Source organism: Camellia sinensis, chromosome 2 (genome assembly GCF_055761805.1).
Source record: "Camellia sinensis isolate YWXY chromosome 2, ASM5576180v1, whole genome shotgun sequence".
NCBI classification, from domain to species: domain Eukaryota; kingdom Viridiplantae; phylum Streptophyta; class Magnoliopsida; order Ericales; family Theaceae; genus Camellia; species Camellia sinensis.
In genome coordinates, this window is record NC_138962.1 from 84,048,693 (window position 1) to 84,075,950 (window position 27,258).

At 33.0% G+C, this 27,258-nt stretch overlaps 4 protein-coding genes and 1 long non-coding RNA gene across 7 annotated transcripts; 2 read left to right on the forward strand and 3 right to left on the reverse strand.

The window, feature by feature from the left end:
* The first annotated feature begins 553 nt into the window (after window positions 1-553).
* On the forward strand, window positions 554-3,264 carry LOC114310716 (uncharacterized). 2 transcript variants are annotated; one of them, XM_082914980.1, is made up of 4 exons: window positions 554-1,021; window positions 1,562-1,642; window positions 2,330-2,747; window positions 2,835-3,264. In XM_082914980.1, the coding sequence occupies exons 1-3, from the start codon at window positions 710-712 to the stop codon at window positions 2,585-2,587; spliced, it is 651 nt and encodes a 216-aa protein (XP_082771106.1). In that variant the 5' UTR covers window positions 554-709; the 3' UTR covers window positions 2,588-2,747; window positions 2,835-3,264. The 2 variants fall into 2 exon arrangements, with proteins under 2 accessions (XP_082771106.1, XP_082771107.1); XM_082914981.1 differs by having other exon boundaries at window positions 686-1,021; window positions 2,847-3,264.
* Window positions 3,265-3,519: 255 nt separating this feature from the next.
* On the reverse strand, window positions 3,520-4,212 carry LOC145814888 (uncharacterized). The gene is made up of 2 exons (XM_082911842.1): window positions 3,799-4,212; window positions 3,520-3,696 (listed from the first exon to the last, which is right to left on the reverse strand). The coding sequence occupies exons 1-2, from the start codon at window positions 4,210-4,212 to the stop codon at window positions 3,520-3,522; spliced, it is 591 nt and encodes a 196-aa protein (XP_082767968.1).
* A 111-nt stretch (window positions 4,213-4,323) lies between these two features.
* Window positions 4,324-5,548, reverse strand: LOC145814894 (uncharacterized). The gene is made up of 3 exons (XM_082911844.1): window positions 5,362-5,548; window positions 5,088-5,247; window positions 4,324-4,993 (listed from the first exon to the last, which is right to left on the reverse strand). The coding sequence occupies exons 1-3, from the start codon at window positions 5,546-5,548 to the stop codon at window positions 4,324-4,326; spliced, it is 1,017 nt and encodes a 338-aa protein (XP_082767970.1).
* A 10,988-nt stretch (window positions 5,549-16,536) lies between these two features.
* LOC145820161 (uncharacterized) lies at window positions 16,537-22,561 on the forward strand. Its single transcript, XM_082914976.1, has 2 exons — window positions 16,537-19,231; window positions 21,534-22,561. The coding sequence occupies exons 1-2, from the start codon at window positions 16,537-16,539 to the stop codon at window positions 21,956-21,958; spliced, it is 3,120 nt and encodes a 1,039-aa protein (XP_082771102.1). The 3' UTR covers window positions 21,959-22,561.
* LOC114310717 (uncharacterized) lies at window positions 20,016-22,987 on the reverse strand. Of its 2 annotated transcripts, none has more exons than XR_014361217.1 (3): window positions 22,849-22,987; window positions 20,430-20,546; window positions 20,016-20,353 (listed from the first exon to the last, which is right to left on the reverse strand). It is a non-coding gene; the product is annotated as an uncharacterized LOC114310717 (long non-coding RNA). The 2 variants fall into 2 exon arrangements; XR_014361216.1 differs by having other exon boundaries at window positions 22,842-22,969.
* Between the last annotated feature and the right edge of the window lie 4,271 nt (window positions 22,988-27,258).

Consider the following 27,258-nt stretch of genomic DNA (forward strand, 5'->3'; position numbering starts at 1 on the left):
TTTTAAATATAAGATAGAATTATAATAAATATAAACCTCAGAGTGACAGTGTAATTTACCAAAAAAAAGTGTTTGAAGCACATAAATAATTCTTTTATACATATATATATATATATATAGATATATAATATAAGAGAAGTTTTTAATTGGTGCAGGGATAATGTCACGCATTCTGTATATTGTGATTGGAGAGGATAAAGGCCATGTTTGATTCACAACACTAATAGTGAGGTATTAATAATCTTATCAAATTAGTGTGGTATTAACTATCTCACCCCTACCTCATTACTAATAATCCTATAAATTTATTGGATTAATTATCTATTGGATTAATAATCCTAAATCAAAGTGTCAAAACAAACATAAGATGATTGGACCCACGAATTAATAATCCCAATCCCATGCTTTAATCCTTCCAATTAAACATACCCAAAGAGACATGTAAAGTATGTGAGTTTGTAATTCGCCTGAGATTTGATCATGTCGTGCCGCACGATCAACCAATTATTTTTCAGAATGTAGACCTAAATCACAATCATGGTCTGGAATCACATGGGACCCACGTTGTGTGGGCTTCCCACATTACGTTGTGTGGGCTTCCCACATTGTGTGGGCTTCACATGTGAGACATTCGATAAAATGTGATATTTGATAAAATTTTTGGTAGATAACATTACTCAACCAGAAACAGAGAGAGTTGTAGGGAGAGATGGACCGTTTGTCTCCTCCACACAGTAAACCTGTTCCAAACCCTCTTTCCCTCTTCGCACAAACCGTTACGAATCACAACGGTCACAATTTCCCCTCCACCTCCTGTTTCTTTCCATGGCGTATTGGCCCCTTGACCCACAAGAAGAACCCACTTCATACTTTCCCACCTCCTTCAAAGTCTCTGTTCACACTGAATTGTACAAGTGAGAGAATTGGGGATGATATTCTCTCTACTTCTTCTGCTTACGAAGTCCTCGGTGTCGTCCCCAACTGCTCTCCTGCCGAGCTCAAAGCTGCTTTTCGAACCAAGGTACACTTTCCTTCTCATGATACCAATTCAAGGATTGTATACCCTTTTTTTTTTTTGGTTTTTTCTTTTAATTTTGCTCTCTTTTTGGTTGATTTGGGGTAATACTTACAATATATGAAGTGGGTTTTTGGTAGATTGAAAAGTTACAGTCAGTTTGGATTGGGTGATTTGAAGAGAAAAGAAATTAAACATGATGAAATGGATGGAAAGAAATAGTTAAAAATTCACTTTTTGAATCTCTCCAGAAATGAAGAAATTTTAAGAGAAAAAGAAATTAACATAATGTTAGCTTTGTTTTATAATACCAATACTGTTTATCTAAGTACAAAAGAAAAATAGAGAGAAATGATATTTGTAAAGATTATCTTGGTAAACAACCTAAGACAATTTTTTTATTCTCTCTTATTTAGTCTCACCAAACAAGATGCGAGAGAAATTTTCAAACAGACTATGAAGGTGGAATTTGATAAATGACAGAACAAATTATAATTTATATATGCATATTTTTTACTTATTTAAATATCTTGTTGACTAGTGTAGGTGAAGCAGTATCATCCTGATGTAAGAAAAGATGGGGAGCTTTCAGATACAATGATTCGGCATGTAATTGAGGCCTATCAGGTACTAAATTTATGCGATCCTAGACCAGTTTATCTATTTTCTCTGTTGATCCCCCTTGTTAGAGCTCACAAGATTTTATTTAATGACAAAAAAAAAAAAAAAAAAAAAGGAAGAAAGAACGAAAGTCACTCATTAGTTGGGTTGGGAAAAAGTTGAAAAGTTTCAATAAAGATGCAGAAAAGAGGAAAAAGACAAGCCCCATTTTCATACTAACTGAGCAAAATCCAAAGCTAAAGAAGTCATGTATACATAGTAAACTATGGATACAAATTATGTAGCTTTCCTCTAAAACATCTCATCTTGGGCAAACTACAAAATACTGCTCTTTTACATGCTAGTAAAATATAATCAGGTTCTAGAAATTTTAAGAATTTTATGACTGGTTATAACTGTTATCAATCATAAGAAACAAATAGCTCGTTACATGACACTCCTTGAGGGATGGATTTATGAGCACTTTCGTGGATTCCGACCACACTTGAATATGAATTATACTCGAGACATGCCACATGTTTACCGTTGGACTTCTCGGAGAGAGTCTGGTGAAGAGACACAGTTGCAGGCTTTTCGAGAGGAGCTTGATAGGTTGGGTATACATGATATAAGTTGAAAAGTCCTTCAAAATTTGAAACTCTATATCATACAAAATTTACAGTTGTCATATCTTACAATTGTTATTGTTTGTAGGTTATTTGGGACCCGTACCAGAGTTGCAAAGATGTCCATCCATGTCATCCAGTTACGTTCTACCACGGTTGCCTAAAGTGTTTGGAAGTAGTTGAATCATATCACCCTGATAGAGTGTTGAGACAGTTGGCAGAGTGCAGACAATCCCTAATCCACCACTTGGCCCTATGCGTGTTTCTCGAGGAGCCACAGCTCCAATGTTATGTATGCATACTTGGACATCATTTGGAAGGCATGGGACAACCATGTGTTATCTGATCGGAGGAGGAGTACACCGGTACGGAAACCTTGGGATTGTGTTCCTGGTTACATGAATTGGTACCAGACCATTACCTATATGTATGTACAAAACCCAGCGCGTCGTTCTCAAGTGGACCCAAATATCCATCATTATCAGTATCCTAGCCAAGACGCACAGGTATCCTTTTTTTCATTTACATTGTAAATTATTTATGTAAACTGTTACAAGTTTGTACATAATGTTATATTTGTTCTCATAATGCAGCGTATGCCACAGATATATCAGATTACTCATCCTTTCGTTGAGGCTGGCTATGAGGACAATGTTCAACATCCTGATAGGCTTTACTACGCAATTGATGCAATCGAACAACTTCTTCAAGATCAGCACATTAGTGAAGCTACGCCCAGCACATCCACTCAAGGTCATTCTGCACCCAGCTCTTCCAATGCACATCGTTTTGGAGCACATTACACTTGTCGGTCACGTAGTTAATAGTAGTTCATAATGTTAGCACAAGTAGTTTCTGATGGTGTTGGTGGATGTATAAGGAGACAAATATTATTATTATCTTTGGATTATGTATTTTTTGGATTATGTACAAACACACATGTAGTTTGTGATGGTGTGGATGGATTAAACTACTATTTAGTACATATATATATATATATATATATTTTACATACTTGTTTAATCTTATTACTTTTTAACAGCAATTACACTTGGTTAATATTATTTTCATTACGTTTTGTGTTCAGACAATGTAAAAATAATGTGACATCCATTCCATAAATTAGAGAACTATAACGCATATAATATTCTATTTTTTTTATAAAAAAAAACTGACTATTACAAAATCCAATGGCAAAATGATATCTACCTCGTTACTCTATGCTAGTAAATCATAAAAACTAATGTCTTAAAACCATCATTACTACTCTATAATACATCAATCTATATCAACTACATCAAATGTCTCTCGAGTAGCGACATTAGGTCCTATGTTGTCTTTGAGTTTTTGAATGCGGCTAACATATGCATTCTCCCATTCTAACGCACAAGGGTGATGGTAAACTCGCCAAAGCACGGCAATGGGAGAAACTGGATGACCGGCTTCCAAAAATACCTGCACATACATCCAAAAAATTACATATCTTTACCAAATACATAAAATTTGCAATTACACATATATTAGACAACAATGTGTGGTTATTTTCATAACTTATACCTGCACAAAATGATTTCCATTGACAAATCCAATAGTAATCTCGCGACAATCAGCTAGGGTTACTGGCGGTGATCTCAAAGGTAAGAAAGTGAGACACTGTTGCAATGACAAGTGGTACAAGACTATATTATAAAATGATGCAATAAGATGCCCCATGTCAGGCATAGTCATCCAACGATCAAAGCCTAGGCTATTTTCAAAATATGAAAGGATGTGTGTCAACTCTTTAACCCTCCTATGCGACCCGTATAGTACGGCGTATTCATCTCTGTGATTATTCAATTCAAGTAGCAAATCACGCCTAACTTGCACCCAGTCATTCTCTCCAAGACCAAGTAAACCTGCAATAGCTCTAAATCCACAATTCCCATCACCATCTACATCCTTCATCAACTTTATGAATGGTATTAACATAGGCGGGAAGTCACCAACATATGCACTCGGTAAACTTGTTCTTGTACGATATGTCTTTGTCTTCAAATTCCGCTTCTTCTTATGCACTTTTGAAGCTCTCTTTTTCTTTGACTAACTGGAAGCTAATGTGCTCTGGCTATCATGCCCATCGTCAACCAATTCAAATGCACACGGGTCACAACGACAAAATATATCAATTTTTTTATGTCCTCGACGTGGATTAGGTTTCACATCAGGCTCAATAAGAAAAGTGCTCTCTGGATTCGCAATTTCCCTCAACTTCTTCAACATATCCAATTGCGTGGCAATATCAAACTCTTTGAACCGCTTCAGAATCAACTCAAGTTCTGGGATACAAGTCGATTCCAATTTCTGTTCCTTCGGATTATGCACACATATAGTAAGTCGCGTCCAATGTACATGTATACTACTGAATGGAATAGGACGGCCTTGTCTCATGTAATCTGCAGTCTCGTGAACACAAGGTAAACCATGTGTGCGCCTAAGAACACACCCACATGTTGCAACATTAATTCCAACTGAATTTGCTCTCTTACTCTCTGCCAACACGTACTCCAATGCACAAATAGACACATTACCCCGGAGCTCTCTGAATTGAGAAGGTTTGAATTGATGTTGTACAGTTGTCAAACTCTTCTTGAATGATGCTTTAACTTGAATACGCAACTCAAGTAGACAATGTATTTTTTCAAATGAAATCTCAAATGTCGTTTGATTTGAACCTAATTGCCTCTTCAATCTAGCATGAGCGCTCTCAACCCTGTTCATATGGATGTAAACCAAAATAGTCAAGCATAATAATTAAAAATAACAATATGATTTATAATAAATTTTAAAAAAAAAACAAATCTTACCGATTGGTTGTAACATTGCCAAAATGCATACACATGTCTGTATGTACCGCAATAATTTTTTCTTGATACGGATTCAACCAACTCACAGTAACATACTTGATTGCCTCTAAATAATTACTAAAATCCTTATGTAGTGTTGCAAGGTGATCATTGTATTCCTCTTCAGTCAATGACAATATCAAATAGTTCCATGCAGTGTTAAACTTGTCTCATTTTTCTTTTGTCTCAAACATTTTCTTGCATTTTGTCAATACATTCTTATTAATATGCCAACGACATAGCAAATGTCGAGCATTCGGAAAGGAGTTGTCAATGGCATTCATCAAAGCAAGCTCTCTGTCTCTGACAATGACTTCAAGTAAAACACTGTCATTCATAAGATCACGCAATGTTTGCAACGCCCATGCATAATTATCAACCCGCTCAGTTTGCAAGTATGCGATAGCCACGGAGAATGTCATATGAGTTGATGTCACTCCCACAATTTCAAGAAAAGGAAGTCAATATCTATTCGTCTTATATGTGCAATCCATAATCAACACATGAGGGAATGTACGAAGCAAATCCAAACTTACTGGATGTGCCCAAAACAAGTCCGTGACAGTCAAGCCTTCCCCACATCGATGATGCTCAATGTATTCATGTTTCGCTAATGCACCAAACAGTTGTTGCATCTGGGATCTACTAGCTTTCTGTAGAACCCTACATCGATGTCGTACATTGTAAATTGTCTTCATTGTGCTCGTATTAAAGGCATCCCTCTGTTTGAGTGTAATGAGTATCTCTTTTGATCTTACTAGGCTCTTTGATATATCTACTAATAGCGACTTTTCATTAGCTGACAATCTCCCTGCATATGAATGTCCTTGGAGATGCTCCGCAGCTGGATGATTATGCAGCTCGCAAACTACATTCAATGTTCATTCATCGTTTGTTTTCAACTTGAATGCTCTCAAATCAAATGGACATTCGCAGTTCTTCGTAACAGTTTGTCTCAATAAGTCTTTTGAGCCATCTTTCAACTTTGTACGCAATCTATACTTTCCACTCCGCTCACAAGCAAGATAAATTCTTGGTTTTTTACGACCGCCACCATAGTCCGACGTCCTTATAATAATAACAAAGCCATTTATCCTTCCAATGTCACGTACCCAAGTGAGCAATTCATCTTTGTTGTCGAAAACCTATATACGATGTCACACAACTTTCATAAGAACAAACTAAACAAACTAACTAATACAGATTTATGAACTTACAAATTTTATGTTAAAAGTTACTTGTTTAGCTGTAAAATGACTAGTACAATCTACCATAATATCCGATCGAACCTCAGGTTCTTCAGTGCATGCCATCTAAAGAGGACGGGGAAAAAATGTAATTCGGTTGTACAAAGACAAAATAAATAAAAACATTCGGCCCTAAAAAAAACAAAAATAACAACAAATTTCGGAACTCTATGGCCGAAAATATTAATTTTATTCGGACCTTAAAAACTGAAATAAATTTAAAACATCCTAATTAATGTAACGAAATATTCATGTTATTTTGGTGGTTGATTTCCGAATTAATTTAAAAAATTCGACACTGAGTTTCCGACTAAAAAACGCAAAAAAATAAAAAAATACTACACGATTTTACCTTTTCATCACTGATTTTGCTATCACCATTGCTTGAGTTTGAACTTCCATAAATTTGCAACTCTTCCATATTAAAATCAAGTAAAAATTGTTGAACTAATAATTAAACGATGTTAATAATCGAGTTTAAACTTAAAGATTAAAGCAATATGAGAGATGTTTTGTTTGCAAATAACAGAGAGGAGTCCAAAGTGTATGAGAAGCAAAGTGATCACAAAAGAAAAATTAGGGTTTAATTTTTTTGTTTCAAAAAGTGTATATTGAGATATTTTTATTCCTAAAAGATGTGTATAGAAAATTTATATATATAATATTAAGAGTGTTGATCAATGGCTATTATAGTAATTTTTAATTAGGATATAATTGTCATTAAGTGTGTTCCTTGAGTTTATCAGGCGAGTGGAAATAGAATTTCCCCATGTCGCACTCGCGAGATTATGTTCGCACCCACAATTGTCCTTTGCCTATAAATATCAGTAAAGTGCAAAAATATCTGTTTTTGATTCCTTTCTTCTCCAAAACTTCTGCAGACGCCATTTTTGCCTTTTTAAGGTCTAAACCCTTGGTTTTGATCTAGTTACACACATCTCCTACCCCTAGTCCCTAAGGCTTTTATGTAGAGCAATATTGGGGCTCGTTTTAATCTGAAAATTTTTGCTTTTCGCCATTGTTCGTTTTCGGTTGTTCTTTGGTTGCTCCTTGAGCTTTGAGGTAGGGATTTCTTTAATGACTTATGTGTTATTTACCTTTATTATGTGTTAGTTGAGTAGCTTAACATTTTTGGGGCTTTGGTTTGGTTTGAAATGTATTCTAAAAAGCTTAAAAGAGAGGTTTCCTTGATGTTTCCAAAACTCTTTTTTTTTGTTGACTCATGGAAGTGAGTGTGGTTGAAAGTTTAAAGAAATGGATCTTTAAAAGAACTTTCCTTTCATTTTTCTCAAAATCTTTGAGAAATGGTGGTTGAGTTGTAGAATTTATAGTTATGGAAGTTTTGGCTTAAAAATGGAAATTGTGGAAATATAATATTTTTTTGACATAATGGTGATGACAAGTTGGATTCTTTTATATGTATTGTTACTTTTGATATATATCTTGAATAGAGATAACGGTTTTGGCTATTGATGGAGAATAGTATTGTTTATTGTAGAAATTACATTAAGACTAAGTTGATTGAAACCATTTAACTCACGCATTGCACGCATTCAAATGATTTATTATCATGTATTGAAAAGATTGTTTTGAGAAAAATGGATGAATACATTGGTGAATCTGGTTAGGGGGTGTGGGTTGTGGTTTTAAGTTGGCTTTTGTGTCCTTGGTGAAAGTGTAACAATCCAGATTTTTAATTATTCTGTAGAACTTATACTAATATTATTTAATCTCAGTTCGAAAAATATATAATTTATTGTATATTATTATGTGTAATTTTGTAAAATAATATAATTATTTAAAAGTTTAGGGGTCGAAATATAAATAATAATAATATAGATAATATAAATAATAATAATAATGAGTGTGGTAGTAAAATAAATAATTTATTTTCTGTTGATATATGATAAAGTGTAATTTAATTAGAAATTAATTAATTTATATAATTATATTAAAATATTAGGTCAAAAAATAATTAGCTTAAATATCTATTAAGGATAAAAATGAATCTATATAATTATAAATTAAATTTGAACGAAAGCGACGTCTGAGCCACGTGGAGGTCACGTACTCGTCTCTCCTCCCTATAAAAGGAGGAGACGTTCACTGGAGAGGAGAGGAAAGAAAAGAAGAAAAGAAAAGAAAGAAGAAAAAAAAGAGAAAGAAAGGAAAGAAAGAGAAGAAAAAGGAAAAAAAACGATAAGGAAGTTGAAAGAGTTTTTGATAGTGGAAAGAAAGAGTAAGGTATTAAAGTTAAGGTGAGTTATATTATATCTTAAGTTACTAAAATGTATTTTATGTATGTTTTAACTTACCAAAATCTATTTTATACAAGTTATGTTTTATAAATTATTATAAACTATAAACATTTCAGTTACGTGGTTTTATTTCTGAACGCTATTTGCCTAAAAGGAAATCCATGGATATGTTTGCTTATATTTTAAAGAATATTTGACTATAACCTTATATACAATTATGTTTTGTAAGTACCACCACGGAAGTCCCACACCTTGGGGGATTTAAATAACCATTGGCCTCTGTTTGACCACTTTGTGGTCCTCTGTCTGTCATGGATCCATTGACCTCTATTTTGTGCGGACCAAAGTGTTGTGCGGAACTAAGTGCTACACTATAATGGGAGCCACTTCTAGAATCCGTACGAGCCACCTCTTGAATCCGTACTTCTGTTTTGTGCGGACCAAAGTGCTGTACGGAACTAAGTGCTACACTATTGTGGGAGCCACCTCTAGAATTCGTATGAGCTACCTCTTGAATCCGTACCTCTGTTCTGACTGTCACTTTTGTGACCTCTATTCTGTTCTGTTCTGTACCGTGGTTATGGTTATCTATTTATATAATATCTGTATTTCAGTTTCTGCTACTTAAATGATTTCTGCTACTCAAATGTTTATGTAAATGTTTTGGCTACATAACTATCCATGGTTATTTCGTGTCTCTTATACTCTTGGTATAATATTTCTCACTCTGTCATGTGCTTATAGTTGTTTACCAATTTTCAGGAATCAATGCACTTCAGAAATAGGTTTTTAGAAAGTCGAGTTGGGGAATAGACACACACAACACTTTTTTGATATTTTTCTATGTAAATATCGGCCTTTTTGGTCAATATATTTTGTAATAAAAATAGAAACTCCAATGATTATTTTGGTACCCTTATTTAAATATTTCTTCCACTTGTGTTTATTAATTTGTTTATGAATTGGCCATAGGTAACTTCAGTTACTGGCTATCACGATACTTAACCCTTGGGTACGGGGAGCGGGTCGTAACAGAAAGTCTAGAAACCAACGATGTTAGGTGCCAATCCTTCCGGATAATACCAGTAAAATGGCTTTTGGTAGTGCTTATACAGCCTACTTGCAGACACATACCTAGAGATTTTCATTTTGTGTATTTACCGCCCTATTACATGTTTTGAAAAAATGATGCAATCAAACGAGATGTAACTTAAATTATGGCATTGTATGGTTTCGGAAACGAAGAAAACTCATAGTAACAGCATAACACACGCATTCACCACATGATTTGGTTAAGCATCATACAACTTGTTAAACTTATCTCTACTGGGCATTAGTTCACCCTGTGTGGAAAAACATTTCAGGTGCTCGTGGTTTGCCTCCGTCAAGAGAATAGCTTGGGAGGAAGTTAGAGCTGAATGCTCATCTTTTGTATCGCATTTTGTGCTTAGCCTCGGGCTTTCATGCACTGGGCTTAAGTCCTACTTTTGTTATAACCAAGTGTAAACTTGGGAATTTGTAGCCACTAAGGCATCAACTTGTAATAGTTTAGATGTTACTATTTAACGTTCACATGCTATGGATTGAGGATCCGTTATCAATGAATGTATCATGCATGTGTACTCGTTTTGTAGAAGAATAACATTGATCCTTATATATATAATTATATAATAAAGAATTATGGTTTTTGAATTTGTCCTACATACATTTGTCTTATTATGACATTTGGACGGCTTGGATCTATTCAAATTGTAAAACAACGGCTAAGATATATTTTCCAAAAAATATCCTACATGTACATTTTCTATTTTCCCGCTTTTCTCTCTTACTTTTTCCTTTTCTCACCCATCCTTCCATGATCCCATAATCCCACATTTCTCTTTTTTTTCTTTTTATTTTTTTTCTTTTCTCACATTTTTATTTTTCTCTCTATTTGTTTATTTTTTTTATTTTCTCCTTTTTGTTCACTTATTTTTATTCATATTATATGTAAAAGTCTACGATCCCAGAATAAGGAGCCAGATTTTACTTTGTGTAGTGGAGATTAAAATAATGAATTTTATAGTCCACAAATTAAATGAATTTGAACAATTAATTATTATTTTTAAATATATTGAATACCTGATAGACTTCATAAATTTAGACCTTATATGAATCTTCAACATTTATATAATAAAGCAGGATGGTTTTTGAATTTATCCTACACACATTTGTCCTTCTAGGACATTTGGACGGCTTAGATTTATTCAAATTATAAAACAACGGCTGCGATATATTTTTTAAAAAATATCATACATGTACATTTTTTTTTTTTTCCTCTTCTCTCTCTTATTTTTTTCTTTTCTCACCCATCCTTCCATGATCCCATGATCCCACCTTCCTCTCTCTTTTCTTTTTATTTTTTTTATTTTCTCCCATTTTTATTTTGCTCTCTATTTGTTTTTTTTTTATTATTTTCTCCTTTTTGTTCACTATTTTTATTCATATTATATGGAAAAGTCTACGATCCTAAAATTAAGAGCCAGATTTTACTTTGTGTAGTGGAGATTAAAATAATGAATTTTATAGTCCACAAAATAAATGAATTTGAACAATTAATTATTATTTTTAAACATATTGAATACCTGATAGACTTCATAAATTTAGACCTTGTATGAATTTTCAACATATTTTAATAAAGCAGGACGATTTTTTTAATCTTCAACATATTTTTTGTCCTATTAGGACATTTGGATGGCTCATATCTGTTCAAATTATAAAACAATGACTGAGATATATTTTTTCCAAAAAAATATCCTACCTATACATTTTATACTTTCTCGCTTCTCTCCATGATCCCACCTTCCTCTCTCTTTCCTTTTTATTTTTTTTATTTTTCTCTCTATTTATTTTTTTTTTATTTTCTCCTTTTTGTTCACTTATTTTTATTCATATTATATGGAAAAGTCTACGATCCTAAAATTAAGAACCAGATTTTACTTTGTGTAGTGGAGATTAAAATAATAAATTTTATAGTCCACAAATTAAATGAATTTGAACAATTAATTATTATTTTTAAATATATTGAATAGCTGATAGACTTTATAAATTTAGACCTTATATGAATTTTCAACTTATTTTAATAAAGCAGGATGGTTTTTTAATTTTCAACATATTTTTGTCCTATTAGGACATTTGAATAGCTCAGATCTGTTCAAATTATAAAACAATGACTGAGATATATTTTTTTTCAAAAAATATCCTACATATACATTTTATACTTTCCCGCTTCTCTCTCTTACTTTTTCTTTTTCTCACTCATCCTTCCATGATCCTATGATCCCACATTTCTCTCTCTTTTATTTTTATTTTTTTATTTTCTTCCGTTTTTATTTTTCTCTCTATTTGTTTATTTTTTTATTTTCTCCTTTTTGTTCAATATATTTTACACATATTTTTATAGAATGTATGTATGCCTGTAATATATTAGGACATTATGGGCATACATACAATTTCCATATAATTATATAAGCAAAAATAATATTATATGTATGTCCATGGAAATTGTATGTATGCCAAGCACATCTGCCTATTTAGTTATATATTATATAAGTAAAAACGAGTTTTCGTGAGGAGTTTTGTGAGAAGTACTCCAAAATTTTATAATAAATTTGTGATTTTATCAAATTAAAAAAAAAATTAAATAGTGTTGAGATTACAATTATATTATAATCATAACATTATTTACACCGTGTTTTTAGGCACGGGTATACGTTAGTATATATATATATATATATATTATATAATTGGTCTTGATTTACTTACATCTGTATAAAGTTTAAATATTAGGATTTCGGGTAATTCGTATGTCAATATTTTAGAGGTGTCACATAATTTCAGTTCTGGTAACAAATTTTATTTTGTTTCTTTATTTCTTTCTCTGTTTTTATCATTTTGGTTTCAGAGTACTCTGTTTTTAATGGTTTGTGGGAGAGAACATTTGAGTTCTTGGGCATCCTTGTTTTGTACAAAACATTAAATGGATTGAACAAAAATCCAAATCCTAATAAAAAAAATCAAGATATGTTTAATTAAGAAAGATAGATGCTTTGTTGAAGATAAATGCATGGGTTCCTCTAGTACCTATACTGCTACTTGCTTATTGTACGAGCACGAAATAATTCTTCTCGTATGATCCTGTTGATCAAGTTTGCACTCCTCCAAACAACGTTGCTTTGCCACCTGAAAACACAAACGTGAGCTAACCGGCGGGTGTGTGCCGAAAACCCCTCCGATGCCTAAGTCAGCAACTAAACAATAGACAATAAGTTCTGTGTATTCTAGAGTAAGAATTGAGATACCTGTACAAAGGTCTGGTCATGAGCTTTTACAGACTTTACTTTGGCACAACCCTAGTAGGATTCCAACTCTCCCTATGAGAGTCCTCCTAGGAATCACACACCCTACTCACTGCCAACCAAGTGATATGGTTTTGCACAATCCTCGTAGGACTATACTCTCCTTAGCAGAGTCCTCCTAGGAGTCATACTCCTACTCACTACCAACCAAGTGAGATAGTTTACACAATCCCAGTAGGACTCTAACTCTCCTTAGCAGAGTCTTACTAGGAGTCTCATCACTGCAAGCCAAGTGAGATGGCTGAACCCTTTACCTCGGTTATACATTTCTAACCGAACTGCCTTATCTCGGTCCCCTGCCATTCGGACCGTGTGATCGAAAGCCAATCTATCGAATGCCACCCTGCCGAGCTATACACAGCTCGGCCCTCACCATTGATGTTACCTCCTTTACCTCGGTTGACATCTTTACCTCAGCTGACATTGTGGTCAACCAAGTTATTACGGCTCGGTGATACTTTAAGCATCACTGTCAGTCTTGACTTTGAGATGACGCCTTACAGAGCTATCCTTTAGCTCGGTTCTCCCCTCACTGATACCTCGGTTCTGTCTTACCAAACACCTCGGCCAACCCTTGGGCCTAGTATTTAGGTAGCTCGATCAACCCCTTGCCCAGTTTGGTACTCAGATAAAAAGGGATAGAGCTATCCGTCGTCCATACTCCGGCCCTTATCTCGGCCCATTACACGGCCCAGCTCCCAAAGAAGACTCTTCCTAACTCGGCCCAATTTATTTACAAATTACCCTCTCACTTATAATAAATTTGATGTTACATTTTTCATTTCTTTGACTATTTGTTCTTCGTAAATAGTTCTGTGGATGATATTACTTTAGTTTAGATAAGGTTTTAATGCAATTGAATTGTTTGATTGATTGATGTCATTATTAGCCTTTTTGTTTTGTTTTTGTATATCTATAAAAAAAATAATCATTCAGCCTGGGATTGGGATGAAAGACAAAAGCTTCAAAATCAAAATGGACAAGAGACTAAAGGATTATAGAGTATGTTGCAAGTAATGGACGATATACTAAGTGAGAAACAATGAAATAAGGGATAAACAATGTAGAAATTAGGGTTTAGTTTTTTTTTAAAACTTAAACTATGTGCATTGAGATTTTTTTGTTTTAAAAAAATGTGTATAGAAAAATTTTGATATAATATTATGAGCATGTTTTGATGTACCTAAAAAATCATATGCCATAACAACTGACAAAAAAATCCTCAAGTTGATATTGTTTTTATAATTATCAAATCAAATATCGTTAATTATGGTTATCAAAATTTATTCACTATAATTATGTTTGTTTATAGTTACAAAATAAAATATCACTAATTATGATTATTTATGGTTACAAACGCTAGTTTATTTTTACAAAATTGAAAATTTTATATAAGTTTGATTTTGTTTTTTGAACTCCACGGGGTGAATTTGCAATTTATTTATTTAAATATATTTTTAATTTTTTTAACCAAAAAAAAATGCAAACATGTTTCTTTCTTCCTTTTTTTTCTTAAACAAAAAAATAAATCATAATAGTCAACAAACACTTCCTATGAGAAATGTTGATATTTACAATTATTCAGTGTTTAGGATTGATTTTTTTTAATAATTTTTTTATTATTTACTAAAATTTAAAAACTCTATACTTTTGATTTCTAGTCAAGTAAATAGGCGGAGAAAGTTAAAAAAAAATTAAAATTTACATAAAGTTTGAAAAGGACAAAAAAATAAATAAATAAACAGACTTATTTTTATTTTCCGCAAAACGGTTTTTGAAATTTTTATTTTTTTATATACTTTTTAGATTCATTTACACAATACGGATTTGAAAAGTAAAAAAATTAACATAATTTGAAAAAAAAAAAAGATCATTGAAAAAAGAAAAAAGTGATTTTTTAGCTGTATGTCAAACAGCCCTTAAAGATGTTGACGTTTTACCAATTTTCCCAAATTGTCAATTATTTTGCCCCAATTTTCTTTGTTTACCATTGAAAGAAATTGTCCCTTTAATTCAACTTCACCAGCTACTTCTAGAAAATACTCTTCCCTTTAATCAGTTGACAAAATTCTTATTCAGATGGAAGAGATATCCAAAATATCAAAACTTTTTTTTTACAAAAATAAGAGATAATAAGAACTAAAACCAAATAAAACTTAATCCCAACCCAAATGAACTCTAATCACACGAATTTAGATAAAGGGCAATTACACCTCCATGAAACTTTCAAAAAATAATTACAAATTCATGAAAAAAAAAATTAAAATTAAAATTATTAATATTTGTAAATTTTATCACTAGTTTTATAATTATTTGTTGAAAATACTACTGATTTGATATTTTCCCTCTAGATAAAAACCTAACAGCTGCAACCAATACTGTAGGGAAATATATTACAGTGGTAATGTTTACAAACTAATGGGAAGTTTTTTATTTTTTATTTTATTTATTTTAATTATAGCTAAAATGGGAAGAACAATTGAATTTTGTTCAATAGTTGATGCCCAAAAATATATTTTTTTGTTTGAAAGTTGGTAGTTGAACAATAATGGAAGGGGGCAGTTGAATAATAATGGAAGGGGTTGGGGGTGGAAGTTACTAATCATCAAACAAACATTAACGCAACTTGTAACTGTAATTGTAATACCTTAATTTTGAAACAGGGGTCAGTGACTGTGGTGCCTCCGTTCGAGGTGTATTATGATCTTATTTTTATGATCTAAACCGTTCATATTGTAGGGTTTGTTGAGTACTTCATACTTATCAAAAATCATATTAATCAGATATCAATAACTATATGATCGATCGCATATTGTTTATGCTATTTCTCAAAAGAAAAACTTATTATTTATTTTTTTGGTTATCGATCATTTAGTTGTTGATATCCGATTAATATGATTTTTGGTAGGCATGAAGTACTCAACAAACCCTATAAAATAACGGTTTGGATCATAAAAATAAGGCCATAATACACCTCAAACGAAGGCACCACAGTCACTGCACAGCAGTGACCCCTTTTCCCTTAATTCCTGCCTTTATGTCACAAAACAAAACATTCTAGATCTGAGGTGATTGTCTAAAGTATAAAAATGCTTTTAGCAACGTTGAATCTTGATCACGAATTAAATCTGAATCTAGATCTAAAAGCACCTATGATGGCAAGTCGAGAACAGAGACGAGAGAAGCGATACCGGCTAGCATCATGATGAACAAAAAAGAAAAAATGAAAAATCGCGGGAGAAGAAATGGAGGGGAGAGGAAGGCTAGAAGCGCCACACTCTCCTAAATAGAAGTGAAGAGAGAGGGGCTAGGGTTTCTTAGATAGAGTTAACCCCCCCCCAAAAAATAAATAAATAAATAAATAATAAAAACAATAAATAAAGCTAAAAGTACATATAAAAGGCAAACAAGAAGTCCTAAATCCTTTATTCAATTGGAAGAGGAGCCTGCCTTTCCATTGTCCATTTCCAAATAATTTTTCTGGACTACACACGCCTCCATTGTATCAATGCAACAAACAGCAGAGAGAGAGAGAATGGCATACAACTCATACCATATGAAAGCAATGAGAGTGTTTTCTCTGATCATTTGTATTGCTCTGCCATCATCAACTTCATCATTTGTCTGTGAAAATTTCACTGATTGCATATCGCTTCTCAAATTCAAAGATGGCATAACAAGTGATCCAGATGGGCATCTCCAAACATGGAATACTAGTACCAGCAGTTCCTTATGCAACTGGACTGGAATTACATGCCACCCACAACTCCAAAACCGGGTCATAGCGCTCCAGCTCATAAACATGGGTTTACGAGGACAGGTTTCGCCTTATATATCCAATCTCTCTTTTCTCACCACCCTTTCTTTGCAGGAAAACAGCTTCTATGGAAACATCCCAACTACTTTGGGAGAGCTTTCTCAGTTAAAACATGTAAACATGAGCTTAAATCAACTCAAAGGCAACATTCCAGATGAACTCTTTCAGCTGAAGAACTTGACATACTTGGCTCTTGCTGTGAACGGGCTCACTGGCATCTTACCAGATTCCCTATCAAACTTGACAGAGTTGACAGATTTAGTACTGGCGGTTAACTATTTCAACGGAAAGATCCCAGAAGGACTTGGAGCCTTGACAAAGCTAGAAATGATGAATTTCCACACAAACGATTTCCAGGGAGCAATACCAGCATCCATAAGTAACTGCACCGCTCTGCGTGAGATTTTACTGCTAGAAAATCTATTAACAGGAGACATACCTTCTGAATTGGGAGCCAAACTCTACAACTTGGAGAAGTTATATTTGCTAAAGAACCAACTCACAGGGCGGATTCCAGTGACCTTATCAAATCTTTCTCACCTGACTTTGCTTGACCTGAGTCTCAACAAGTTAAGTGGAGAAGTTCCTCTGGAGTTGGGAAAGTTGCAGAAACTTGAGATTCTTTACCTCCACAGCAATGACCTGGTTAGCAACTCCAACAACTCTTTTCTAATGGCTTTCTCAAATTGTTCATTTCTACAAAAACTGCACTTGGGTTCATGTTTGCTTGCGGAAAGTCTGCCAACCTCTATTGGCCGTCTTTCCAAAGACCTTTATTACTTCAATATTCTGAATAACCGCATGACAGGCAACATACCAGAGGGTATAGGAAATCTGAGTGGCCTTGTAAGCCTATACCTGTGGGGAAACCAATTTTCAGGAACAATTCCAGTAACAGTTGGAAAACTCGGGCAGTTACAGAGGTTATACTTGAATCAAAACAAATTAATGGGGCCAATTCCAGATGATATGGGGCAGATGACCAACCTTGGTTTGCTGGATCTCGGTGCCAACATGATTAGTGGGTCAATCCCTTTATCACTTGGTAGGCTCACCCAGTTAAGATATCTTTATCTGTCTCATAACCTTCTTTCAGGAATTATTCCCACAGAACTTGTCCAATCTTCAAATTTGATGCTCCTTGATTTATCTTTCAACAATTTAAATGGGTATCTTCCCACAGAAATTGGACTTTTCCGAAACCTGGCTCTTTCACTCAACCTTTCAAACAACAAACTTGAAGGAAAATTACCTGAAAGTATTGGAAATCTGGCATCTGTACAGGCAATTGACTTGTCAGCAAATAACTTCTCGGGAGTGATACCAAGTTCAATTGGAGGCTCCATTTCTTTGCAGTATTTGAACCTATCCAACAATGTGCTAGAAGGTACAATTCCAGATACCTTGAAGAAAATTGCATATCTAGAAGTTCTAGACTTGTCCTTTAACAAGCTAACTGGTAAAGTTCCCTCATGGATTGATGACAACCAAATGCTCAAAAATCTAACTTTGTCATATAACAGATTAACAGGAGAAGTCCCAATTGCTGGGAAATTTGACCACCTCAGAAGAAGTTCATTAATGGGGAATGCAGGATTGTGCGGTGGCTCTCAGATATTGGGCCTCCCTCCATGTGAAGTTACAAAGAGAAAGCACAAGACAAGGAAATGGGTATATTATGTTCTTGCAATTTCACTAAGTTGTATGTTATTGCTCATTATGTTGATTGCCATTTCTGTCCGTCACCGCTTTTTCAAAAATGAAACTAAGGAGCAACTAATGGTGCCCCTGGGACACCGTGGAACCCATACTTTAACTCAGAGGGAACTGGAAATAGCAACAGATGGGTTTGATAAGGCCAATCTCTTAGGGAGGGGAAGCTTTGGATCAGTATATAAAGCAATCATTGATGAAGGAAAAACCGTTGTGGCAGTTAAAGTTCTGCAGGAGTGCAGTCAGAGTTATCGGAATTTGAAAAGGGAGTGCCAAATATTGTCTGAAATTAGACACAGAAACCTAGTTAAAATGGTAGGGGTAAGCTGGAATTCAAAATTCAAGGCTATTGTCTTGGAATTCATGGGCAATGGGAACTTGGAACAGCATCTTCATCCTAGTGGGTCGGAGGAAGGACGGTGCAAACTGACACTCATGGAGAGATTGCAAATAGCAATAGATGTTGCCCATGGCTTGGAATATCTTCATGAGGGTTGTTCAAGTCAAATTGTGCACTGTGACCTAAAACCACAAAATGTGCTTTTGGATGATGATATGGTGGCTCATGTAGCAGATTTTGGGATTGCAAAGCTAACCTTACATCACAATCCAAAAGGAGACTACAATAGCACAACCAATTTTCTGCGAGGAACAGTTGGGTATATCCCCCCAGGTACATATCTCTCTACTCAGATCATGATAACTCTCCTTTTACTTTTCTTTTATTTTTTTATTTATTTTTTATTACTATTATTATTATTTATTTTTGACATCTCTAATTGAAAAGAAGGAAAAAAAAATTGAATTTTCTAGGTACACCGAAAGTATGCTATAACAAGGTAAACACACACACACACATGTATAAATATATAACAAAAAAAATATATTAACATCTAAAATGAAAGTTATTGGCTTTAGCATTCCCAAAATTAAAACTTAAAAAGTCGAAAGGATAAATAATTAATAATTATTAATTCACATTGTTTTTATTTTAATATTGAATCACAATTCGCAAGTTAATATCTTTAAACTTGCAATGTGTTTTACATGTACTCAAACAATGGACACCAAGTGTCCAAAAGGTGTTTAGCAATTAAAATATCAACAATGTTAGGTGGCCCTAAAAATCATGGCTCGAATGGCTCGAAACACCCAAAACGACGTCGTTTTAAGTGTAAAACGACGTCGTTTTGACACATTCCAGCCATTCGAGCCACAAAAATTCGGGCCCCCAAACATTTTCTTAAAATATATATACATGTTTGGATGAGTGTCTGACATGTGTTGAGGAGTATCCAATGAGTGTTGGTGTCTGGCATGGACACAGAACTATCTTAGGAGTGTCTGCTCTTAGGCCATGTCTGGTATAAACATAAATAATATGTTGGATAAACTATGCAGGACATAATTCAAACTAGCTAATGTTGCAAAAGTTGACCAACAAGTAGAGAGGATCCTGAAACAATGTTTGCAGATAGCCGATGCTGCTGCAAAGTGCTAAAATTTCTGAGGTTAAAGATTTATATATATATATAAAAATAAAAAAAATAATAAATAAACAAATAAAAGAGGAGTTGAAGTTCCATACTAGTAACTCGAGAAAAGGAGCATAGCAACAAGCCTTCAAGCTAGAAGCAAATTATTCAAACACCACAATCAATTACTCCATTTCAATTTAATCACAAAAACAACAACCATTCAAACATCCCCCACACACACCACGCCCTCAGCCAAGTACCCTCACAGCCATTGTAACCACCGTCCAACAAACCCACACCCAAATCAAATGAAATACCTGCATCAATTAAGAATGTCAGGTAACAAAAATCCACTTAGAATCTCTCAACCACATTATAACCCTTCCATCATACCTAGGACCTTGCCCACATAATAAGCCTTCCAATGAAGTATAGCTTTCCCTTCAGCTAGAATTGCAGGAAACAATTGGATCCATGACATCATTGACCCAGCATCATACTAGCCATTTCCTTCAACAATAGCCAACCAATTTCAACTAGATTATCATTAAGTAATTTGTTCATTAGTTTCCATCAATGGTGCTCCCACCCATTCAACATTTAAGACTAACCTGTTGAGTGGTCAAGGGGAGGTGATGGGAGAAAATAGGAGAAAGAGAGAGGACCTGGTGGCCTTTGTGGGAGGGGGGTTGTCACGAGGTGGGGGTGGAAGGCAGAGAGGGAAGGTTTGTGATCAATTGTAGAACAACTAAAAATTCCATATTTGTCCTTGAAAATTCTCTTGTGAGATTCTGTCAACCCATTAAACAAAAGCCTAACATAATGGTGACATTGTTATTTGACCAAAAATGCAAGGCCTTGACTGTTACAATTAAAAAATGAGGGTCAAAGTGGAATTCGGTGTAAAGTGCAGGAGAGCAAAATGTAATTTACCCATATTATATGATGTTGATATGCTATCAAATTAGTTTTATTTACGTAGTTATAGGGCTTGTTTGTTGCAACTTATGCTAAGTTGAGAGTTGATAATCCTTAGCAGTATCTAAAAGCACCCCTCCCCCAGTTTCTGAATAATTAGCTTCTTTTTTTTTTTTTTCAAGTCATTTAAGTTATTTGTACTACATAAGATGTAAGCAGAAGCCATAACAAGCGGTTTGACACGGAACCTCAAAATAAAAGCCCATGTAAACTATAGTAAACAAAACGATAGTAAGTTTTAGAATTTATATTGAGATGGTTCTAGGTTTTTGAAGGAATGGACTAGTAGAGGGGCATGGATCTTATTTAACGTTATGCTATTGGGTTTTCAAATCTGGTCCTTAGTGGTTCTACAATGATCTTACTATGAATTCTTGACTCCTAGTAGTAAGAGATTCCCAGTATCTATGGTGACATTCAAATCAGGAAATTGAGCATATGATTTTCTACAATTGCTGTTAAGTAAAACTGAGCATCTGATTGAAGTAAACTAATCTAACAACCTTCGCTTGTAAGCAGAATATGCACAGGGGATTGAAGTATCAGCAAGCGGTGATGTATACAGCTTTGGTGTGATTATGTTAGAGATGATAACAGGCAAGAAACCCACAAATCAAATGTTTTCAGATGGAATTGATCTAAGGAAATGGGTGAGGTCTGCATTTCCTGATCGAATTTTGGATGTAGTAGACATGTCATTAAAGCAGGAGGCAAATGAAACAGATGGGAGCGGTGCATTAAGTAAGCATCAATTATGTTGTATCGATATGCTCAAAGAAGGGATGATGTGCACAGAAGAGAATCCTCAAAAACGTCCCTCCATCTCATTGGTTGCGCAAAGGCTGAAAAATTTCCAGAAAGGAATGGGATTGGCAGAATTATGTAATCAGAAAATTTTCCACAACCCAATTGGGGACCTAATGGAGCAGCCCTTAATTGGTTAGAGGATAATTATCAACTTTGGAAGTCTCGAATGACGATGATTCTATTTGCACACCACATTTTGTCTCCGTAAACACCGTTTGTGCGGATATCTACTTCCAAACAAAATACAAATGTTCGGATATCTACTTCTGAACAAAGTACAAATGATCGAATATCAACTTTTGAACAGGATTTTGTTCGAATAATTGGTTTTTGTTCAAAAGTTGAACAGGATTTTGTTCGAATATTTGAACATTTTTTGTTTTTGTTCGGAAGTTAATATCTAAATGGCACAAATGGTGTGTACCGAGATAAAGTATAGTGTGTGAATAGAATTACCCCTCGAATGAAGGCCAAGGTAGCCCATTGTATAGAAATACGACTTTTTCGTCCAATAAATGTAATTGATAGATTTTATAATTAATTAATATTTACCTAGAATCTGAAAAATTGTTTGTTTGGATATTTTGATTATGTTTCCTACTATTATTAGGGTTTAGTTTCTTATATTAATATGGGTTAATGACATATAAATAGGCATAACATTGTATTATGTAGATTTGGATGAATAAAATTAAGGTTGTGGTCTCTGATAGCATCAAGGCCGCAATTGGTACCACAAATGTGTAGAGCAAACATTGCACCTTAGTTACATAGAAATTGGCATTGTATCTCAATTTCAAGCCTAAACAGTTCTATTTTTTTAGTAGAATATACTTTCACCTGGTAAATTTGTTTGTGTGCACAAATTTCAAATTCAGAGTAGGAAAATGAGGATTACTTTATAATAACATTGATTTTACCAAAAACAATTACTCTTCATATGCAGATTTGAATGTGCAAAATCATAATCGAACAAAAATTAACAAATCTATGATTCATAAATGTCTAAGATTACCTAACCTGTTACCTTTACATTGGCGAAGAGTGAAATTGAGAAACCACCAAGAAGCATTATTGGCGCAGTCTCTTGATTTTATCTTCATTCAATTTCACTTCGTCACTACCCGTGAAGCAGTCTCTTGATTTCAGTCTTCAGCCAGTGGCACTAGCGGTGGCGCTGTTTGGTGAGCCTTTTTAAGCTAAAAGCTAAAAAGTACTATTCGGCAGTTTTTAAATAATAAATTTTTTAAAAAAAAATTTATTTATGCTATTTCTGTTTTGGAGTTATTTTATTTGACATCTTTTTGATATTAATATTTTTTTTTATCTTTTTATTTTTTTTAATCATATTATTTTTTATATATTTTTTTGTAAAAAATTAAAAAGTTTATTTATTTTGATCATCTCAAACAATTATAAATAAAAATTACAATAAATAAATACAAACTCTCAAATTAAAATAATTATAATGGGTTCTTAAAAGTTGTATTGTATCAAATATGTTTGGATATAGAAAAATGTTTCAGAGCTCGAATTTTCCGTGGCTTGAATCCAAAACGACGTCATTTTGATTTTTCTTTTTTTTTCTTTTATATCTGAAACAGAAGGAGGAAGGAGGAGAGAGAGAAAGAGAGAAGGAATGGGGAAGGAAGAAGGAAGAGAGAAGAGGGAAGGGAGACCATCACCAGCACCTGCCATCCTCTGTGTGTATACACAGATCTATGTATACACAGATAGATCTGTGTGTGTATACACAAATCTATATCTCTCTCTTTCTCTCTATGTATCTCTCTCTCTCGTTCTCTGTATTTCTCTCTCTCTCTGTGAAGTCTCTATGATGATGATGATGTGTTGGTTGATGATGATGATGTGTTGATGATGATGAGTTGGTTGTTGATGATCTCTTTCTACTTTCTTCTTTCTTCTTATTCTGTGAGTCATGGAAAGGATGAAGAAAATGGAGGAAAAAACAAAAAAAAAGAAACCCAAAACGACATCATTTTGAGATTTCGGGCCACTCGAGTCACGGAAAATTCGAGTTACGTAGCGGGATTGTTGGATATATTGACCAGAAAACAAAAGAATTTATTTGGTAAGACCATGTTCAGAATTCAACTTTCACCAATTTTTTTCATTTACTATTCGTATTAATTTTTAAATTTGGGTAAAAAACTCTAATTTTAATGTTCATCAAAATTTTTATAAAAATTCTCCACTTATTTTAAATTTATTTTTGGACACACTATAAATAGGTATGGTTGAGTATGGTTCAGATTGATTTGGTTTAAGAGTCAATCAATATCAAATCAAATCATAAAAATCTTTGAACCAATTTAGATCAAATCACTAAAACATGATTTGATTCGATTTGAACCACAATTTTTAAAATATTATTATCATAAATATTGTTCAGAACCTAAAAATTATTTGGATAAATGTTTATGATTAGTTCTATCACTATATAACAACACACTTGTAAAAATAGAGATATGTAACTTATGTATATATTTAATATTATTATGGGTGGTTTGGAATTTACTTATTTAGTGATTTTTTGACTTTTTATTAAAAAATATATAGAAAAGTAAATAAGTAATGTGACAATTTATAATAAATAAGTAAATAAGTACACTTATTCAGTGCATTCCCAAATAAGATATTTGAGTGTATACAATAGTTCATAAATATATATATATATATATATATATATAGTTCTGTTCGATTCTAAACGGATTTGTAACTATAAAATTATGGACCAAACCATAAAATATTGTTCGCTTATTTTAAGAATCAAAACCGAACCGTGCAGTGAGAAAACCAGCCAACTGAGTGGTTAGGTTTGGATTGGACCGGTTTATGATTTTTTATTTTATTTTTTTTGCTCAACCCTACAAAAAGTGGGACAATAGGAGTGGACAAATATCGGGTCGGGCCTGCATTATATAGTAAGAATATGTGTGTCATCCCAAATTTAACCTGATCCAACATTAGGTTTAACCTAACCATTCTAAGCCCAATCTTAAAAAAATATCAAAATCCCAAACTTGCTCACTTAACCCAATAGATGTGAGTAATTAATTTTTTTTTTCCTATCTTGAAGAGTTATTAAATTGTTTAAACCCTTTTAATATATTTGAATTGAAAATATTAATAAAATTAAACTATAAAATAAATATAATCTTGTAAGAAGTGTTTTAGTTTGACCTATACAAATAAGTATATATATGTATTTTTTTGTCTTTTATTTTTTTAATTTATTTTGTATTTAAATAATATAAAAATTAATATTAATATTTTTTAAATGGCAAGCTAGGGCTGGGCTGGGCTAAAAATTTTTTATTTCAAACCCAGCCTGAAAATTAAATGGGCTAAAAAAATTTGTCCAGCCCAACCTTATAGAGTAAATATTTTTCCCAAGCCTTAAAAAAATTAGTTTGGGTTGGATGGGCCATTGGATCAATGGACACCCCCTATAGAACATTTACAAAATAATTACATTATAAATGAGAATTTTTGTTGTGCAATTCTAACATATAAAAAGAGTTGCATACAAAGTTGCATCATCATGAAAATGTAATTTTTTAGCCACCGCGCCATTGAAATGCAAATTTCCTTTAATTTTTTTAATCAAATTTGTTGAAGAATTTGATAATTTCCCAATTTAATGAAAGAATAACTCTTCCTTTATTTGATGAATATTTGATAAAAGGGTTTGAGATAATTTTTGAATACTTCCTCGTCAAATTTAAATTTAATAAAAGAAACGGTGAAGGATGGGAAATGCTCTTATGCAAAGAAAACAAGAAAAAAGATTGAATCTCCTATTTGTTTAAAGAAAAAAGATTGAATCTCCTATTTGCTTGGTTAAATTGGAGAGAAAAGAAAAAATATATATAATCATTTCTCTTTAATTTTATTTGGATAAATTACATAAAATACAAATAATAATTTTTCTTGCAAGTTATATTATTAAAATAATATTTTATTTTTTGCTTAAAGAGATAGTTTTGTATTACGTACAATTAGAAAGCATTCTATTTATTCTCTCTCAATCTCTCAAATTTTATAGCTATTCAAAAAATAGTTATAAGCAAAATTAATTTGAAAACTCATTAAATTTTTTTATCTAACTTAAAAAAATCTATTTACTCAACTCGATTCAATTCGTTTTCAATTAGGATTGTAAACAAATCTAGTCGAGCCGAGTTTTTGAATGTTCAAACTTGTTTATTAACAATTAGTTAAGTCAAGCTTAAATGATCATCACATCTTTGATAAATTCGAACCAACTTCATTACATAAATGAGCTGAGTTTGAATTCGAACTTGAATTTTTTTTTTAAACTTAAATTAATTTATTTCATCAAGAATGTTTGGGGTGTCCTAAAGAATGTTGATGTTAATAAAACATTTCATCAAGGGTTGTTTGGGGTGTCCTAAATAAGTGAATTTTTTGACTTTTTAGACTAAAAAGTTGAGAAAAAAATATGATTGTTTGGGATAACTTTTTGACTTTTTACAAAAAAAATATGTATTAAAAAATTATATAAATTAGTGTATAGGAGAAGATTCTAATGGAATAGGTAGTACGGTGAGGGAAAGCGTGTGCAGAGTAGGGGGGAGATGGTTCCCTACTTTTCGGGCAATGAATTGAAGGTATTGTTCGGCCCGTGGGGGCCTATCACGGGTCTCGATTTGCTAATCAAAATTGTTCGATGTGTAGAACTCGTCGAGTACTATATGTTTGTAAAAAATTACATTGATCGGATATCGATAGGTATCTGATCAGATTAATTTTTTTTCAACCGTTAATTATAACACCATCCATTTTATAAATTTTAACTGATTGGATCATATAGTTACAGATATTCGACCAACGTGATTTGTTACAGGTGTATAATATTCGATGAGTTCTACATATTTAACGGTCAATATTATTAAAACGGGACCCATGATTGCCCCCACGGGCCAAACAGCACAGTGTTATTTGTGCACCTAAATCAGTGCAATTTTTCAAAAAACTCAGTTGCGCCTGTGGGACGTCAGAGCTGTTTGAAAATTAATTTTGTGTAAAATTAATTTTTTAATATTTTTTGGGTGAATAGTGATAACTTTTTAACTTTTTGAGTAACTTTTTAGTTTTGTGGCTTTTTTTAATTACCCCAAACCAGGCCTAAATATGTAAATTTACACAAATAAACAAATAAAATAAATTAATAAAAAATTATTTGATATATTATTAGAAGTGAATATTAATTTATTTTTTTCTTTATATTCACAAGTTTTATCAAGTCGAGTTTAGAATTATTCAAACTTGACTTGATTAATAAATAAGTTTAAAAATTAAACTCAAGCTCTTTTATTTAACAAATAAGTTAATCTTAAATGAGTTTTAAGTGAGTCGAATTCAAACTAATCATGAACAACTCAATTAACTT